Raw genomic sequence first — 18325 nt, 5'->3', positions numbered from 1 at the left:
GCTTTGGTGATTATTTATTTATTCGCCATTTTGTCAGATTTCAGCAGCATATGTATAACATTTTATGAAAATATTCGACTTCTAACAATATATTCCCTTTTATCAATAATTGTTAAATAATGCTTTATTTTATGCGTTTGATTATTATAAAATCTTGTGTCATAAATCTATCTATCTATCTATCTATCTATCTATCTATCTATCTATCTATCTATCTATCTATCTATCTATCTATCTATCTATCTATCTATCACATTATACATCAGTTACATTGCCCTTCATACATCGTTTTATTTGTTTAGTACAGTGCCCCCTACGTGCTTTTTTGTTAACTCGGTCACTTCCGCAAGTTTTGTATGGTTTCGATTTATATCCATCAGCTTTCTTATCAGTGTTTGTCTCTGTTGAATTTGAACAGTGGACCGAGAGACCTTGATAGAACCGCGATTCGAATATGTGTTTATAGATTATCTCACGCTCCAGCGAATCGATTAAGACAGAGCCATGTTGGCTCTAAGATGTTTTAGAATTTGGCTAAAGATTGCTTCTGTGCTCTTGTTGGTGAGTATTGTCATCATCATGCACTTGTTTCGTTTGTCTTAACCCTTGTTAAAAAAAGAATAAATAATTGCACGTTTTCTTTTTCTCCAAAGGGGGATTTGTATGTGGGTTTACAACATAAGAACGTTTTATTAGATTTTAAATATTTAATTTTTGTAATAACTGTTGTTAGCTAAACAAGGGAACACATTAAATCACTCTAGCATAAATAAATGATTGAAGTAGATTTAAAATAAAGCTTTGAAATGTGTGCTCAAGACAAGTTGTTTTTCATAAATGTCCCTGAGAATTTTTAATAAAGTAAATACAACTAGCCTTAGTTTTTCATTAACAATAACATGACTGCTGATGCATACCGCACATGACAAGTGAAGCGCTGTTTTGGTTCCTCTAACTGTTAACTACTTTTCCTCCACTTTTTACAGCTGGCTGGAATTACAGGACTGGGTGGCTCATTCTTTCTTCATAAATACAAAGTTTACAGTGTGTTTTTTAGCAGCCTTTATATAACTCTCCCTGTAAAACTGGCCATCGCTGGAGGAGCTGTCCTCTTAATCAGTGGATGCCTTGGCTGCTCGGTGTCCAACAAAAAACCTTCATGTGGACATGGATTGGTAAGATGGAAAAGTTCTTTGTCTTTCTTTTTAACTAAAACAAAATGGATTGTGGTGTTCATATGTATATTTTTCGTCTTTCAGTTTGTGTATCTTCTCATTATTGTGTGGTGCATTGTGGGTACTACTGCTGTATTGGCATATACTCATAAAGGGAAGGTAACTGAAATATTGTTACTTGTCTATATGCAGGTAAAAGTATGTTACATTGAAATGGTTTGACATTAACCTTTTTTTTTTTTTTAGCTTGATGCAGACTTATCTCCCCTTAAAGATGTGTTTCAGAACTACAGTGGTAACAGCCAAGATCCTGATACCAAAGCAGTGAATGCCCTTCAGAGTGAGGTATTTGCACTGAAATCTCTAGGATTTTTATGCGTTTGGCAAAATCAGATCACTACAATTTTTTTTTTATTTTTATAGTTGAGGTGTTGTGGCGTTAAGAACTACACAGACTGGTTGGAAACACCCTGGTTTAATCATAGTGGGAAACACGAAGTTCCTCTGAGCTGCTGCAACAAAACCTTTCACTCCTGCAGTGGGAATTTAGACTTGCCCCAGCTGCTATATACTGAGGTGCAGATTACATTTGCTCTAAACATATTTATTAGATATATTTTCCTGCTTGATTTTACAGATTATTCATTCATGTGTAATTCAGTTTTTTCAGTTGATGAGAAATGTAGAAAAAATGTAATAATAAATTAAATTGCATTTCATAATATATGAAATTTTAAATAATGACAGAAAATTCTTTTAATCTTATTTTTGTAAAAACAAACAAGCTAATGTCCTGCATTTACTGTAATACAAACACAGAGGTTATAGATGTCTGTCATTAGATCTTAAATAGAAATCTGGAATAATTCTTTAAAAAAGGTTTCAACGCTGCTAAATTAAGCTTTGTTTGTTAATTCACGTTTGTTTGTTTTTATTCTAGGGTTGTCAAGTTAAACTTGAGGAGAAATTACTGCTTTCAGTGCAAGTCATCTGTATAACGTCTTTAGTGGTTCTCTTTTTGCTGGTGAGCTCTGTGACTTGAATTAAAATTCATTCATACCTGATCTTTTACAAGATTTATAATGTCATCTTTGACCTTTCTGTCTTCAGGTAATGTCTTGGATTATAGTGGCACAGCTAATGAGGCATCAGCCCCCACAAGACTATCGAATCCTGGACCAAGAATAAAAAGGCACTTATTATGGACTTGTGACTGTCCTTCTGAATGCTTGCACATTTTTATATGCATATATATTTCACTGTTAATTACCTTTATATATGGGACCCTGGACCACAAAACCAGGTGTAAAGGTTAGTTTTTTCGAAAGCTGAATAAATACAATTATTTTAAATTCTGTAATCTGAGGGTGCAAAAAAACTCTAAATATTGAGAAAATCGCCTTTACAGTTGTCCAAATTAAGTCCTTAGCAATGTACTAATCAAAAATTTTCTGTTTATGGAACATGATCTTTACTGTCCTAAAAATATATATATATATATATATATATATATATATATATATATATATATATATATATATATATATATATATATATATATATATATATATATATATTGGACAACAAAACCATATATATATATATATATATATATATATATATATATATATATATATATATATATATATATATGGTTTTGTTGTCCAAGGTCATGTATCATTCAGTGAACTAATTAAATTTCTAATAACTGGTCACCTCACAATTTCTGCAATTTCTGTCCTTTAATGAATGTTTTATATGAACGCACGTGCGTTTTACTTTGCACAATAAAACTGATACAGTTCGAATAAAATGTCTGCTTCTAGTATCAGTGACTGTTGATCTGAATCTGAATGGATTATGAAAGTGGGAGGGGTTAAGACTTCCGCTTCCTCGGCAGAGTTCCCCAGTGGCGTGTTTTCTGTGTCACGAGAGCGTAGCGCCAAAAAGCCACGTTTTGCTAAAGCTCCGCGTGCGTTCGTACACTGCAGAACCAGAGACGTTCAAACTGGTAAGGCGCCAGATACACATTTAAACGTTTGATTTTGTCATATTGAACATTTTTATTAGGATTTAACGTTTTAAATTGACTCGGTGTTCGAGGCCTGGCTTTATTTGGGTTAGGCCCCTTAGCGCAGCCTGCTCGAGTTTGAATTCGAGAGTTGAATGGGATTTAGAGAGCGAGCCATCGCGAAAATATGGGGACGGTGTGTGGGGAACGAGGCCTCATGTTGTGCGCTATTTTATTCTGGGACCTATTTTTGAATCGACGAATCTTTACAAGCATGCTGTGTAATTCCGCGAGGTTGTTGTTCTGTAGCTAAGATACGAAACCGTAACAATGGCGAGGTAATCCAGACAAGCATGACCGGAAGAGCGATGTCCTGCTGCGGGGTAGTTGTAAATTTCACGCCCCCACGACTAGGCAGAATTACAAATGTCTTTTATTCAGTTTTTCCCAACAGCCTACGAAAGCCTGAACTGTGCAGTCAGTATTTATGGCAGTCGTAATGTTTAAACTTTAATAAGTTTAATAAGCTTAACCGCCCTTTATGTTGCCTAAATGCTAATATTTTGCCGTGAATGAATGAAATGTATAAATGTAGGAAATTATACGGAACTGTCCCCTAAATAGATCTGTGTTATCAATTAAATGTAATAAAGTTTTGCACCAAATGCTTTTTACAGGATTCCATTGCCGTAGTTTAGGATCAAAGTTAAAAGGTCATTTTGTGTTAAATGTTTTTTTTGTGTTAAGGGTTTAATTTTTAATTACATTATTATTTGTGCAGGCAAAAAAGTTTCACAGAATTATGTTAATAAAAAAAAAGAAAATAAGTATTTTTCATATTTGGGTGAACGGTCATGAATAGTGCAATACAGAAAAGTTTGCATTTACTTACACTGTAGTATATAAAATTTGACGCATTCAAACATAAAATATGAAATATAACAAGAACATCAACATGGAGATTTTGTGAAGGCAGGACAGACTCAAAGTGAGGTGCTAAAAATACACGCTGAAACTACACCACTCTTAATGGCCAATGGTTGTTATTCTTTTTTTTTTTTCACAGGTTATATCAGAAGGTGGCTCATCTTATCTTTTTGCCCTTTTATTTTAGTTTATTTATTTTACTCTGAACCCCCAAACCTGCCTTTGCCTTCCCTTCCACCCCTTTTCGTCAGCGTGTATTTTTATTACCTTATTTTGTTTTTGGTATCTTCAGAGTTGGGATCTGTGACGGCTCTTCATGGCAGTCAGAAGGGGACACGTTAGATACTTAAAAGTGAGTAGAATTTGCGTCCAACAGGGACTGAATGTGGATTTTAAACCATTTATTTACCATCATACTGAGTCTTAGCTGCAGTCAGTAGTGGTTAGTGCTTGTAGGCTGTTTGCGTTCATGTAGTGCTGTAGCCTGTGTGATAAGCAAGCCATACTTAAGGTTTAATGCTCTCATCTGAGGTAGGCTTTTAACTAAATGCACTAGACATCTTCTTAGGTGTTGCATAAAGTCACATGAAGGTATTTGACCTGGCAAATGCCGCAAGTTTAACCATGCTTGAAGGGAACGGCTCACGATGGAAGTAGAGCGACCTGAATTGTCTGTGAGCGATTTCGACCACTTTATCAAAACCTCCAGTGTTGGGTTGTAGGAGGGTCAGTAATAATGCTTGTTTGTTCCAGCCTTGAAGGTTGACTGACTACCCGTTTTGAATACACAATAAGACCTCTCTTCTAACATGAATGGGACACACTGTCCAATATCAGAATAATCACGGTCAGCAGAGTGATAGTTTTCTTCATCTTCAGCAAAAATGCCTTGATGAGGTGCTGTTAGACATCCGAGACCCCCTCCTTTTTTTATGTACACTAGCTTATTTGATTATTTTAATTTTTTTTTTGTAGCAAATTAATTGATCAAGTGAAGTCTTAGACTCCATTGGAGGCAGTATTGATCATAGCATGTAAAATAACAGCAGTACAGCGGGTTCTGTTGACAGTTTTAATGGTCTTTTTTGCTCACATTTGTTTTAGTTTTTACTGTCTTAGCCTGGTACATTATTCTTATCGCTGATAGTAAACAAACTGTAGATTGTTTGACTACAACCTAACATTTTGTAGGTTGGATTTTAATAAGACTCAGGTCAAATCTGCTCTGAAAGGTAATATTGTCCCTTTTTCTTGTTGAAGATGTGGTTGGGGTGTTAATTTTTTCCACTTTTGTGATTTAATGGGAATGTGGAATTATTTTTATGTAAATTAATAAAATATTTTTTGTGTAATCACTGGTGTGCCTGTAAGATTAAACTATCTTGCAGATGTTTGCATTATTTCTTTCCTATTAAAAAACATAAATCAATAATTGATAAATCAAATAAGCCATAAAACTTTTGTTTGTTTGATTTTAAGAAATTAAGAGAGATTCCATTATTAATAAAAAGGCAATAGGTAGTGGAATGTTAATTTAATCTCCCACAGATATAATGCAATTTTCATGTTCGTCATTCTATCACTGGCTTGCCAGCATTCGTAATTGATGAGTAAGATTTAGGCCTTTACATATGGAAAAATGTCAGATATAAACTTTAATAGAATTTTACCAAAATTTAAAGGAGTGCATAGAGTTTGTATTATATAGTCAAATGTAACGTTAACTTCATTATGTATAATTTTCACAGAAACTTGTTTTTATTACTTCCAGGAGGTCTATGACATGTCGAACGGTTACGAAGATCACATGGCCGATGAGCCTAAAGATTCTAAAACTAATCTCATCATCAACTACTTGCCTCAGAATATGAGCCAAGATGAGCTGCGGAGTCTCTTCAGCAGCATTGGGGAGGTGGAGTCTGCTAAACTTATTCGGGACAAAGTAGCAGGCAAGTATTTATTAGCACTTGGCTCACTGCTTTTAAATCAGGCAAAAAAAAAAAGTACTGTTGAGAAGAAGATCTGAGAAAATGTTTTTTCTTCTTTAGCTTAGGGAAGAAGTGTATTTATTTGCGGGGCTTGCCTGTTGCCATGATGTTCTAAAAAGCTTTTTAAAAGATTTGTGACTTCAGACGCACTTAATTGTTCTTTTACAATTATGTAGCCTTAATTTCAGCGTTGACAAAAAACTACTTATTTTAGTTTTCTTTCTCAGGCCTTTTCTCACATATGTCAATGCGGATTTATTTGTTTGGTGGCATAAAGTTTTTTTCCCAGAAGTTTAACAATTGATATTAGGATGTTTTTTTCCTTTGTATTTGGAACGTTTCAACTTTTTTTTTTTTTTTTTTTTTTGTTTTGTTTGTTTTATTGTTTTCCTTTTTTTTTTCTCTAGGCCACAGTTTAGGGTACGGATTTGTTAACTATCTTAACCCTAGTGATGCAGAAAGAGCAATCAGTACTCTCAATGGATTGAGACTACAGTCTAAAACTATCAAGGTAATGTGACAAAAGGTGCTCCTGTGTAAAGTTAATTGTCATTGCTCCAGACCGCCAGTTTTGAGATCAAGGCAGCGAGAACAAATTCAATTGTTGAATTGCTCAGACCTGATGGCATCATGGTCGTGGCCGTATTATCAGGCTTTTCGGTATTAAGATTTTAGCGATTTTATTATCTATTGATTTTACAGGTTGCTTTAATGCTGTTTGAATTGGATAGAATATTTTCAGATTATTTTTCTATATATAAATTGTTTTCTATATAAAACAATATTTCTAAGGGAAATACTAAACAAAAAAAAAAATACACTTAACAATGTGGAGATTTTTCCTTATTTAAAAAAAGCACAATTTAAGGTCAAAATTGGGAGGGGAAAAAGTTTTCAAAATTTAAAATGGATTTTTGGGGGTTTTTTCCTTGTTTCATCAAGATCTGATCTTTTAACTTTGCTCTTCCTGACAGGTGTCATATGCCAGGCCAAGCTCTGACACCATAAAGGATGCCAATCTTTACATCAGTGGGCTGCCTAAAACAATGTTGCAGAAGGACGTTGAAGAAATGTTTACACGTTATGGCAGAATAATCAACTCCCGCGTCCTTGTCGATCAAGCATCAGGTTGGTAGATAAGCATAGTTGTCTATCACACTACTTGTTTTAAAGTTTGTTCACAATATATAGTTCTAAATATCATTCTGAGTATTAAAGAATAGCAGAGTCCATAACACAAGTATGACACAGAGAAACTTGTTTAAATCACTTTTAGAGGTTTAAGACCACAGACTATAAAAAAGAACTTAAAACGAAAAAAAAAAACCCTATCATTTACAGGTGTGTAAACTAACATCCTTGGTGTAAATGGCCTTTAGTTTACATTTAATTGCTTACATTTTGTCCTTATTGCAGGACTCTCTCGTGGTGTGGCTTTTATTCGTTTTGACAAAAGAGCGGAGGCAGAGGATGCAATTAAGGACTTAAATGGGCAGAAGCCACCAGGCGCTGCAGAGCCAATCACTGTAAAGTTTGCTGCTAGTCCCAACCAAGTGAAAAACTCACAAATTATTCCACCAGTTTACCACACACAGCCTCGCCGCCTCGGGGGGCCCGTCCACCACCAGGCCCAGAGATTCAGGTGAGTTGTTTCTTGGTTACAGCTCTTAAACTGATCGTTCTGCCAAAAATTACAATTCTTTAACAAAACACTGTGTGTCTATGCATGTGTATCCGATTAACTTAAAGATTTGATTTCCTGTCTTCAGGTTCTCTCCAATGAGTGTGGACCACATGAGTGGCATGTCTGGCGTTAACATGCCTGGAAACTCCTCATCAGGCTGGTGTATTTTCGTCTATAACCTGGGTCAGGATGCAGATGAGGGCATTTTGTGGCAGATGTTTGGGCCCTTCGGTGCTGTCACAAATGTTAAAGTGATCCGCGACTTCAACACCAACAAGTGCAAAGGATTTGGGTTTGTTACCATGACAAACTATGAAGAGGCAGCCATGGCTATCGCCAGCCTCAACGGCTATCGCCTCGGGGACAAGATTTTACAAGTGTCGTTCAAAACGAGCAAGTCGCACAAGTAGAAAGCAGGGCTGCCAGGAAAATGAAGGAGAGAGATGTTGTCTGAGAAGCCAGAGAAATTGGCTCAGTTTCGAAAAAGAAAAACTATTATTTTTAGTGTAATCAAGTCTTTGCAAATGTTCACATTCAAGTCTCGTTTAGACATCTGTTTGACAGTTTCTTTTCGTTTCTTTTAAGATTCAATCTGTTGGATGCTTCAAATGCAAGTGTTTTAGGCGTTCTGGTGTATCTCGATATTTGACCAATTTCGCATTTGATACAAATTGGCATCTCTGATGTTAGCGTGATATTGTCGCTATATATGTGCCATATATGGTCATTCATCAGAAGCTGGATTTAAAACTCAGATTTTTGTCTTTCTTTTGTCAGTATCTACATCCTACATAGCTCTTCAGTATTTATGATGCCTTAATTTGAAGTCATTTTTCCTCTTTGCCCTCAATAATGTAGCACTTTTTGGTTTGGCAGGAATCTAACAATCCATCTCAAGACAGTTTGTTTGGTTATTGAAACCTGAGTTTTAAATGCAGCATGCTGAGTGATCTTTTGAGAAAAAGGTAATGGTAAAGAAAGCAGAGTGTTCAGTAAGAGGAAAATCTTTAACTCGCTTGTTAATTTTGTAAGGGACCCTCTGAATAGACTGAACTAAGAAGGACCAAAGACATGAATGGATGGTTTAGCTTCCCCCAGCAGAGGTGCAGGTTGCACATCCCTAAGCATATTCCAAAAAAAATTGGACACCTGAATACTAGGTACTGAGTATTTATGTAAAAATGTAATCCCATTTGAGCATCAGCATCCTATGTTTATGATTTGCGTTTTCTTTCATTTTGTTTCTCTAGGGTAAAACATACTTCAAGATTAGTTTGGTTATTTGAGAATAGATATCCAGTACTAATGCATATGCTTTTTAAGACTGCCTTGTGATACTTTTGTGTTTTGTTCTTTTCTTTTTTGCTTTTGTGTTCCTTTTGAAATCTTTTGTTTTGTTTCACATGGCATTTACAATCATTAAATTTTATTTTGTTTTGCTCAACGTTTTGTTTTGTTTCTTTATTTTATCTTTTAATCTGTTCTTTAATTTATCCATTTATAGGTGCAGTGCAGTTTAAGTCAACAAAGGACCATATCCAGAGTTTCAGAGTTTTTCTTTAGAAATGAGAAATATTAGATATACCACATTTCATGATTTTATTTATTTTTTTATTATTTGAGAATTTTGATGTATTTTAGCATTCATATCAGGCATCGGACCAAATAGTAAATATACAACTTAGCTCTCTGACAATGGTTGACTTTGATTTGGCCACTAGTTTGCTGTTTATTTAGTGGTTCCTATCCAACTTGGTTTTCAGCTGTCGATCCCACCAATGAGCATTCGTGAAGCAAGTTGTACCGTCATGCCCCTGAGGTCTTCCAGATATAGGCTTGTAAAACCCCACACAGCTTCTCCTGTAGTTAGACAAACCCATGAATTTCCCAAGATGCCTTGTGTAAGATTTTTTGATCATGTTTCGGCACAGACAGTTCTTATGCTCCCTCTGCTACAAGACTTAAGGTTGGTATTTTGTGTGTGTGTGTGCGCGTGCATATTTATATTAATGGTGACTTACATTTAATCCTAATTGTCTGTTTTTGTACAGTGACACACTATATTCTATCTCGTCAAGTTTGTAATAAGCAACAGTTTACTATACGTGGATCAACCAGTGTCATCTGTTACTTTATGGTTCATGTGAACCTATTAGCAGCTTTACAGCCACTGTTGGTTACATGTTCTTGGTATGAAACACTTAACCGTGGCATTCTCTTTGTGCACGTTTTGGCATATGTGCAATATTTCGTAATAATTGGTAGTAATTATAGCAACTTTTCCCTGTCCATCTTTTTTTGATATCCTGATGTTTCAAAGTTTACCTTGCAGAGTCAACAGAGATGCCAGTTATAAGAAATATAAAGTAGAATTTACTGAATGGTTGTTTGTTTTAAGCCTTAATTTATGTAGGAAATACCGGAGATTACTGAATGGTGGAATTTATTTATTTAGCTTACCGTGTACGGTTTTATGTGTTGATATTGAAGAGTGTCTTAATTTTATTATTTTTTTTTTATGAAATACTTATTGATTCTACAGCGAACATCTGTTATGAACTACTGTCTAACATGTAGATGTGAAATAAAATATCAGGCATCGCTGCAAATCTGGAAATTTGTGTCTTGGTGTTGGTGACATTAAAGCAATATTGGGGTAAAACTTTCAGAAAGGTTTTCCATTTTCTTCAAATTTTAGGTTTCAATTATAAACCCAGTTTCAAAAAAGGTCCAGTTTTTTTTTTTATAGTATAAATAACACAATGGTAATTTTTAATTTTTATTAAGAAAATAAACAATTGTTAATTACAATGTACAGCGACTTATCCAAACAATCAAATTGCCATCCAAGAGGAATTGTGCACATACATAAGAACATAATGAAGCCTGACACCATCTCGGTTTCTTACAGTCATGACACATCATATTTTGTAGTCACCGTACACTGTACGACAAGGCAACTGATGATCCCTATCTGGAACTCCAGTCGACTTACTATTTGCGTAATATTTCCCATTTAGATGTGGTTTTATTATTGTATCATTGTGGTTTGTCATTAACTACTGCATTTTAAGGCAATTCTAGAAGATGAATGTTTAAAAAATATCTATAATTTAGAAAACCCCCAAGTTAAGGTGTCCGGAGCACCCAAATGTTTTTCAAGTTCACCAAAGGCGACACTTTGGGTAACAGTAAGATCTGTGATGTAAAAAGACACAATGGCATAAATGGGGAGGAAAAGGGGAAAGGTTTTTGTGAAGTCAAGGCAACTTCTTCTCCTGCTTGTTATCGCCCGTCAAAGTTAGACTTGGCAGAGGTTATAACAGGCAGTCGGCCTCTCGATCACCTGGTCGCCGACAACCTCTAAGATGTAGTCCCTGTTTGCCAGAAGAGGAACCTCTGATGTGGGAAAGCTCTGCACGCTTTGGTTTCCGAAAGATATCACGGTATCTCGCTGCAAGATAGAGATTATGCAGCTGTAAAAATGATACTTTTGACCAGGGCTTACTGGTAAGCAACATGCAATATTTGCTTATTTCCTGTTTAATGAGCACATGGTAGGTATATCTTACTCTCTCTGAGTTGCCTGCGGATGGGATGTCCTTCTGGAAGTCCTTTCTGCACAAGTGAGCCATGATTCCTGCCGCTAATGCATCTCCAAGCACATTGATCATTGTTCGAAATCGGTCCCTGATGAAAAAGATGCATGAGATGCTCATTGAGTTACTGCTGTTGTGGTGCGTATGCTGTAGTGTTTAAGTGGGCTGTACTTACAGGATCCAGTCAATAGCTACAATAAGTGAGATGTCATCTGGAGGCAAACCCACTGAGGTAAGAACGATAACCATGGTAACGAGACCGGCCTGAGGGATTCCAGCTGCTCCGATACTTGCCGCTGTAGCTGTGATGCTGAGAAGAGATGGTCAAAGTCAAGTGACATGCAGCTTTGTCAATCTACACTAGCAGTCAAAGAAATTTAGTTTGAAAGCAGTTTGTTTCTCTTTTGTATATTTTAACATGTAATTATTCCTATGATAGCAAAGCTAAATTTTCAGCAGCAATTACTCCAGAGCTTTCTGACAATGCAGCAACGGAACTGCTACTTTTAAGGCCCAGAAAGTTAGTAAGGACATTATTCAAATAGCCCATCTGTCATCAGTGGCTCAACTTTAAATACCCCATGAGAGTACTTTTTTTGCAAGAAAAAACTAAAGTATTCTCATCTTCTGTGTCAGTCTTTGCTGTGTGACTATGATATAGAACCCAGACGTCAAAGACAGAGTTTGTAGCTTCATATCATTCAAATAAAACCGTGACGTCACGTTATCTCCTTAATACATTTCTGGGCCTTAAACATGGTAGTGGTGTTGCGGTCTATGCAGGGACAGAAAAATGATGAACTATCCCTTTAAATTTTAACATCAGAGTGATTTCTGAAGGATCACGTGACAATGAAGCCTGGAGAAATGACTGCTGCAAATTCAGCTTTGACATCATAGGAAAACTTTACCATAAATAAATATTAAAATAGAGAACAGGTTATTAAAATTGTAATATTTCACAATGCTACAGTTGTACAGCATTAAAGACTTCTTCAAAAAAGAAATTATCGATATTATTAAGTTCTCAATATAACTGAAATACTTTACCTAATAGTAACAAGTTGTCCAAAGTCAAGTTCATACTCATTGACCTGGGCAATGAAGATGGCTGCAACTGCTTCATATAGAGCTGTGCCGTCCATATTAATAGTAGCACCCACAGGAAGTACAAACCGAGCAATTTTCCTATCCACGTGGCAGTTTTCCAGTAAGCACTTCATTGTAATGGGCAAAGTAGCTGAACTGAAAAAAGAAAAAAGAAAAAAGGATTATTTAAATATTAGAGCTGTAAAACGATTAATTGCAATTTCTATGTTTGTGTGTACATGCATATATTTAAGAAAAATATATTAAGTTTATACATTTAAAATATTAATATATAATATTACTTATATGAATACAAATAAATACATGGTAAAATTTCTAATATAGTGTATGTGTGCGCATTTATATATGGAAAATACACAACGTGTACACATATTATGTAATAACTGTAGAATTAAAAAATGAGATTCATAATCCCTTGCTACTTTACGCGAAAAACACTTTAATTATTCATGATTAACGTTTGATTAACAAACGGTGAGCAGGTAGGCTGTTCAAACCGGCTTCCTTACCTGGATGAAGTCGCCAAAGCGATAACCAGAGCCTGGAGGAGGCCGCGGATATAGCTAAAGGGGTTTTTCCTTGTAAACAGGAAGAAGAACATCGGCAGTAAAATGACACCATGGACAAACAGTCCCGCAAGGACTGTCATGAAATACATCCCAAGCTTCTCCGCAAGGACCGCAGGATCATGCATGTCCAGGATCTTCCCAGCAACCAGAAATACGATTCCAAATGGGAAGTACCTGTACAAAAGATAGGAGTGTTAAAACTATATATATTTATAATTTGCTTACTGCAGGCGCCTGCACTTGACTGAGTTTTAAATGCATTACGGACTGACTAAATCAGCTTTCAGGTTTAGTTGGCCTGACTCTCTTAGACCAGAACACCTTTCCACTGCCAACCTCATTTAGTAGAACGAGAAGGCTTAGAGCTGCTTTTAAACTATTACATTGACGTATTTTAGTGTATTAAATAGACAGCTGGCTCTTCATTTGTTTTGGTCTGGGATTCTGCTTTATTGGCAGACACATGCTGCTTTCACAGGTTTGCATGACAAAACACGTGATGACTGTCTTTGTAGTTGTGTAATATGTCTAATAGTGAACATTTCCGTCATACCTGAAATTACAAACAGCTTGGTATTGGGTGAAGTGATGCACATTTACTCACCACATAGCAGCATTGATGATCTTCATGACACATTCATTGATGCAAAGACACACATTTACTAGGGGCGAACCTCTGGATCCCATTCTACCAAGCAGAAGACCTAGGGAGTCAAAAAAAAAAAACCATCAAGTAAGAGTTTATTTTTATTTTAAATGAGCAAAGAATTAAAAAGTAATCAAAAGTGTCAGATTAATTTAGGTTTATTGTTTCTAAAATTTCTATTTCAAATAAATGCTTTTAAAAACATCCATAAAAAATATGTGTAGTATATCTAAAAACGTGACACAGCTGTTTTTACTAATAAGAAAAGTTTAAGTTTTTTTAAGAAGCCAGTTGGCGTATTAGAAGGATTCTAACAAGATCATGTGACTCTGAAGACTGGCGGATGAATATTCAGCTTTGCATCACAGGAATAATAATATTTTAAAATATATTAAATTAAATAAATGCTTTTTTTAATCAAATACATGCAGCCATATGAACAGCCTTTCAGCTTACTGCAGCATAAACAAATGATGATCCATGATCTATTTCAGAGACCTTCTACCTATTTTTCTACCTTGTTTTTTTTTATACATTCCCCAAACTTTTGAACGGTCTATTTATATATAGAAATCACAAATCCCTTTTTTTCATTCTCTCTTTCATAAAAGCCACCTCCAATCCAATCAATTCCTGATGTAATGTATTAAATCCCACTCCACATGTTAATTTTATATATTCTGTTTCTGTTACAAAAACTTTCACATTGATCTGAATTGTTTAACTTATACATATAAATCTTGTTGTACGATATTTTGGATAATAGTCCCCAACATGGGAAGCTGGTACTGGCGTTTCCAATAGTTTAACCAGCTATAAGCAGCTTGTTTTATTAGTGAACTCTTTGACCGCAAATCCAAATCAACAGTAACCAGCATAATCTGGCTGATCTTTACAGAAGGGTCAAAGTGCAATATAAGACAGTTCTCTTCTATACACACCCATAGTGGCAGAGAAAATGACGATTCCTAGCACGTTCATCCCATTGCTCTTTCCTGGTACAATCTTGTAGTGGATTTCAGGAGGAGGAGTGAGTTCAAGAAACACCGGGTGACCCATCTTGGGGTTTTCATAGTCTGGCATAATGTACACAAAGTTGGCTTGTGAAGATTTTGCACTGTTTTTAAAATTGGGCACAAGTTCTGTTTTATACTGAAACAGAAGAGCACAGATGGACAAGGATTAGATATAAAACACTGTGGATGATTAATTCCTCAGTTTTTTTTGTGTGTTTCTCTCACCTGCTGAAATGTGGCTTCAATCAGATTAGATGGAATCATGTTCCTGTTGGAAAAACATACAAAATCTGTCATACATAAATCCACAGATTTACAGATTTACTATTTACAAGTATGGATCTAGTAGCAAAAGGGTTGTTTGAGTAAATATCATTAGACTGTTTTCTGAGCTCATCACATGCCAAAAAGTACACAGTGGATGGTTTTCAAACCAGTGATTTGAGTATGGTACAAGGCTGTGTCACAAAGATAGTGTGATTTCTCTCAGCCGGAAGATTTGGAGGATAGAGGCTATCGGCTAATGCTGTATTTATAAAGTACCAATTCTGCTGGCGTGTCCCTGACTGCAATCCAATTAAATCTGGTCCGGAGCTCAGGAGCATCTTTTGCACACGGGAAAAGCCGTGTCATTCACATCCTCTTGGGTGGCTCTCTAAATATACCTAATTCCAATCCTTCTGTCCAGTGACAGGATAGAGCAAAAGGGAAGCTTAAGCCTTGAAAGCGTCAGCTCGAAAGCGGTTACGTAAGTTCGGGGTGTTTTCGACTGATCAGTAAAACTGAAATGAATTGCTTACAGTTTGTTTGAATGACATAAAAGTTTTAACTTAGAGAAGTATAAGTGAAATAGGAAATTCATTGAAAAATATTAATGCAGGGCAGAATTGAATTTTTTTATCCAAGGGGAACTGATTGGATTTTCAAAAGGAAACATTGTATATAACATTTTTAATGCTAGTTTGCAGTTTCACACTGACTTCAAAGAAATAATGTTAATGGTAAAGGCATATAGCTTGTTTTTCCAAAACTATGCTTCAGCTATCATTTGTAGTCCTTAGTAAGGTGGAAAGAAAGAAAAAAGGAAAAAAAAAAGAACATTTTTTTTTAAACATTTTTATAGATAACACCTCACTTCAACCAAGTCCTTTTCAAGTAAAGGCAGTTTGCTTGATGGCCATCTTGGTTAAAATTGTTAAAAGATGTTACTAAGGATAAATGTACAGTACAATACAAACTAACATATATACACCATGTTTGAAACAAACAATACTTCTGACAGAAAATGCTGAAACTTTAGGGCAGCACTTCCTTTTCCATAGCAACCATATCCTGTTTATATTTCTACAAGTGCTCTGTTTCCTCCCCCTTATACTGTTTTGACAAAAACCGAGAGGTAGGTTCTGTTTTTATTGTGAAGTTACCTGATCAAATCAAGCAGAGCGTCAGCAGACGTCATCACTGGCCCTCCTGAGGCTTTATGTCCCTCTTTTTCAGTGCCAGTTCCGGGATGAATGATCAGTACCAGAATAATCCCCACAATTACAGCAATGAAGGTAGTCCACAGGTAATATGTGATCGTAAGAAGGCCCAGGCGTCCACTGGCCTTGGTGTCCATAGCAGATAAACCAGACATTAAACTGTAAGGAAAGGGTTGGTGTTTCAATCATAAAATGAAAATAAATATCATATAAAGAATCTCACATACAGCCTAACTGCCTCCCCTACATGCAGAAACATTACTTTTGAATTTTGATAGAGACTGACTGCAGTTCATCTCCATAATTTGTAACATGTTTCATGTAACTCTCACTTATAGTGTTTTTATTTTATTTTGGACTCCACATTTTTTGATGAAAGACGTTTTTTTGTTGTTTTTGTCCTCAATTCAGCCCATATATTTGGAATCAGGAATGCTGACATCTTAAATAAAGATTTAAAGCGTGGTGTGTAGTTACCTGGATGTGATGAGAGGAAGAATCAACATTTTCAGCATTCTCATTAGAAGTTCTCCAGGAAAAGAAAAGTAGATTTTTGCCTGAAGGAAGAGCAAAAACATGGCTTTTAGTGACTTAAAATATTTAAATTAATTTCAAACATTTAAACTCTATTAGAATTACATTCAATATTTACTGTTTCTGAAATAGTCCTTGAGACATGCGTCAGTTGACTTACTGAATTATGTGTCTTTCTCCTTAGCTGACCTTGTAAGCTGTTTCAAGTTTATTTAAAGGTAACAAAATCCAGATGTCACATTCTCAGGTAGCAGCACTAAGATACAGTATATGCCACATATAGGCCCGGAAATGCGTGTGTAAGTGCAAAGACCATTAAAAACATCTTAAAATGAAAGGAGTGTTCCTAAAGAAATAAAGCGCTATTGAGAGCACATGTACATCCATCTCTGTTTTTAACAATGTCTTGTTAAAGCTCTTATAAAATGTCTTCGTTACAAAATGTTGTTACCTTGTTTTACTTGTTTTCCATATCTTAATTTTAGCAACCACACTACTGTTCTTGACAATTATGGTTCTGGTTTTTGAACAGTTCTTATGATATTTTGACAATATTGTGAACATAACTAATAACACACAATGCTAATAAGTGATTTATTTCCATAATACTAGACACGGATAATGGTTTGGTGGCTACAGTGTGCATTTGTCCTGGTGTCATGCTTTATGCCATAGATTTTAATTGTAAGTGCATTACTGTAAACTCAGCCTTTTTATTATTAGTCTAAATTATTGTCTGAGCAAATCAGCATGGCAGTGGAGTTTGACTTGTTTTGAATTCGGACCATTCCTTTTTTTAATTACTGAAATAGCTGTACTTAATGTTAAGTTGCATGTGCATTCATTTTTATAAGCCAGGCACAATTTAAATTTCAAATGAGCAACTTTTTAACCTCTCTGTTCTAAAGATAACCCCCTCCCCCCAAAATCCATTTCAAATAGTCAGTCCACTGCTGATGTTGGGACTCAAAACAGATGTAACAATAAGGAATTGAAAGCCTTATATTCCACATTACCTGTGTTGACAAGTTCAAGCTTCTTAACGTGAATCCCACCACACAACCCGACATCACTGCTAACACTGATAAGGTGAGCAAGCCGTTCCTTTTGCAGTAGTCCTTTAGCCATTCCCGAAACTTTGGAGATACTGAATTCTTGATAAGGTTCTTGAAATATTCCACCATGTTTCTCAAAGGGCTCACCGGAGGGGAATGGCACTGGGAAGATGCCGGCCTTGAGCTGCTCCGGTTCTCATCCATGCTATGACCTGTGTGGGCAGGAAGTGTTGCAAGAGCCTTTCTCTGTAAACCTTTTCTAACAACAGATTAAGCAATCAAGTATAGATCCAAACCACTGCCTTCACGACGGCGCAGTCAGAGGCGATTACAGGGAATAAGGATATTAAAAGAACCTAGTCAGAGTCTGGAGGCCATTGACTGTGGAAAGATAAAGTGGTGGAGCACTAATCCTAGAATACGAGGCCAAGGTCAGTGTGGGGTCAGTTTCAGAAACAATGCGAGTTAAAAAAGTTATGATTTCTTTAGAAAAAGGTTACAATGCAAGAACAATGCAATGTAGCTCGAAT

General features: G+C 35.8%; 3 protein-coding genes across 4 annotated transcripts; 2 read left to right on the top strand and 1 right to left on the bottom strand.

Annotated features, from left to right (window-relative positions):
* The first annotated feature begins 343 nt into the window (after nucleotides 1-343).
* On the top strand, nucleotides 344-2624 carry tspan37 (tetraspanin 37). The gene is made up of 7 exons (XM_043254495.1): nucleotides 344-561; nucleotides 987-1175; nucleotides 1260-1334; nucleotides 1422-1520; nucleotides 1599-1751; nucleotides 2116-2199; nucleotides 2286-2624. The coding sequence occupies exons 1-7, from the start codon at nucleotides 505-507 to the stop codon at nucleotides 2361-2363; spliced, it is 735 nt and encodes a 244-aa protein (XP_043110430.1). The 5' UTR covers nucleotides 344-504; the 3' UTR covers nucleotides 2364-2624.
* A 442-nt stretch (nucleotides 2625-3066) lies between these two features.
* Nucleotides 3067-10402, top strand: elavl1a (ELAV like RNA binding protein 1a). 2 transcript variants are annotated; one of them, XM_043261761.1, is made up of 7 exons: nucleotides 3067-3186; nucleotides 4406-4465; nucleotides 5885-6062; nucleotides 6509-6612; nucleotides 7076-7229; nucleotides 7518-7743; nucleotides 7871-10402. In XM_043261761.1, exons 2-7 carry the CDS (start codon nucleotides 4430-4432, stop codon nucleotides 8193-8195), a joined length of 1023 nt encoding a protein of 340 aa, XP_043117696.1. In that variant the 5' UTR covers nucleotides 3067-3186; nucleotides 4406-4429; the 3' UTR covers nucleotides 8196-10402. The 2 variants fall into 2 exon arrangements, with proteins under 2 accessions (XP_043117696.1, XP_043117704.1); XM_043261769.1 differs by lacking the exons at nucleotides 4406-4465; nucleotides 6509-6612 and having other exon boundaries at nucleotides 3074-3186.
* Nucleotides 10403-10676: 274 nt separating this feature from the next.
* On the bottom strand, nucleotides 10677-17999 carry slc1a8b (solute carrier family 1 member 8b). Its single transcript, XM_043218601.1, has 11 exons — nucleotides 17757-17999; nucleotides 16684-16763; nucleotides 16150-16365; nucleotides 14951-14993; nucleotides 14651-14861; nucleotides 13668-13767; nucleotides 13004-13237; nucleotides 12435-12629; nucleotides 11560-11694; nucleotides 11358-11475; nucleotides 10677-11239 (listed from the first exon to the last, which is right to left on the bottom strand). Exons 1-11 carry the CDS (start codon nucleotides 17997-17999, stop codon nucleotides 11087-11089), a joined length of 1728 nt encoding a protein of 575 aa, XP_043074536.1. The 3' UTR covers nucleotides 10677-11086.
* Nucleotides 18000-18325: the final 326 nt, after the last annotated feature.

This window comes from Puntigrus tetrazona, chromosome 2 (assembly GCF_018831695.1).
Source record: "Puntigrus tetrazona isolate hp1 chromosome 2, ASM1883169v1, whole genome shotgun sequence".
NCBI lineage: Eukaryota > Metazoa > Chordata > Actinopteri > Cypriniformes > Cyprinidae > Puntigrus > Puntigrus tetrazona.
The sequence above is the reverse complement of the archived record's forward strand: the minus strand, read 5'-3'. Positions and strand labels throughout refer to the sequence as shown.

Excerpts from the sequence above, each read along its gene's own strand:
- tspan37 (XM_043254495.1), top strand. The coding sequence starts at position 505 with ATGTTGGCTCTAAGATGTTTTAGAATTTGGCTAAAGATTGCTTCTGTG. Across the intron at positions 562-986 it reads TTGCTTCTGTGCTCTTGTTG|CTGGCTGGAATTACAGGACT; the intron begins GTGAGTATTGTC and ends CACTTTTTACAG. Across the intron at positions 1,752-2,115 it reads CCCAGCTGCTATATACTGAG|GGTTGTCAAGTTAAACTTGA; the intron begins GTGCAGATTACA and ends TTTTTATTCTAG.
- elavl1a (XM_043261761.1), top strand. The coding sequence starts at position 4,430 with ATGGCAGTCAGAAGGGGACACGTTAGATACTTAAAA. Across the intron at positions 7,230-7,517 it reads CCTTGTCGATCAAGCATCAG|GACTCTCTCGTGGTGTGGCT; the intron begins GTTGGTAGATAA and ends TCCTTATTGCAG. Across the intron at positions 7,744-7,870 it reads CACCAGGCCCAGAGATTCAG|GTTCTCTCCAATGAGTGTGG; the intron begins GTGAGTTGTTTC and ends TCCTGTCTTCAG.
- slc1a8b (XM_043218601.1), bottom strand. The coding sequence starts at position 17,999 with ATGGATGAGAACCGGAGCAGCTCAAGGCCGGCATCTTCCCAGTGCCAT. Across the intron at positions 14,994-16,149 it reads GCTCTGCTTGATTTGATCAG|GAACATGATTCCATCTAATC; the intron begins GTAACTTCACAA and ends TTTTTCCAACAG. Across the intron at positions 13,238-13,667 it reads ATCATCAATGCTGCTATGTG|GTACTTCCCATTTGGAATCG; the intron begins GTGAGTAAATGT and ends TCTTTTGTACAG.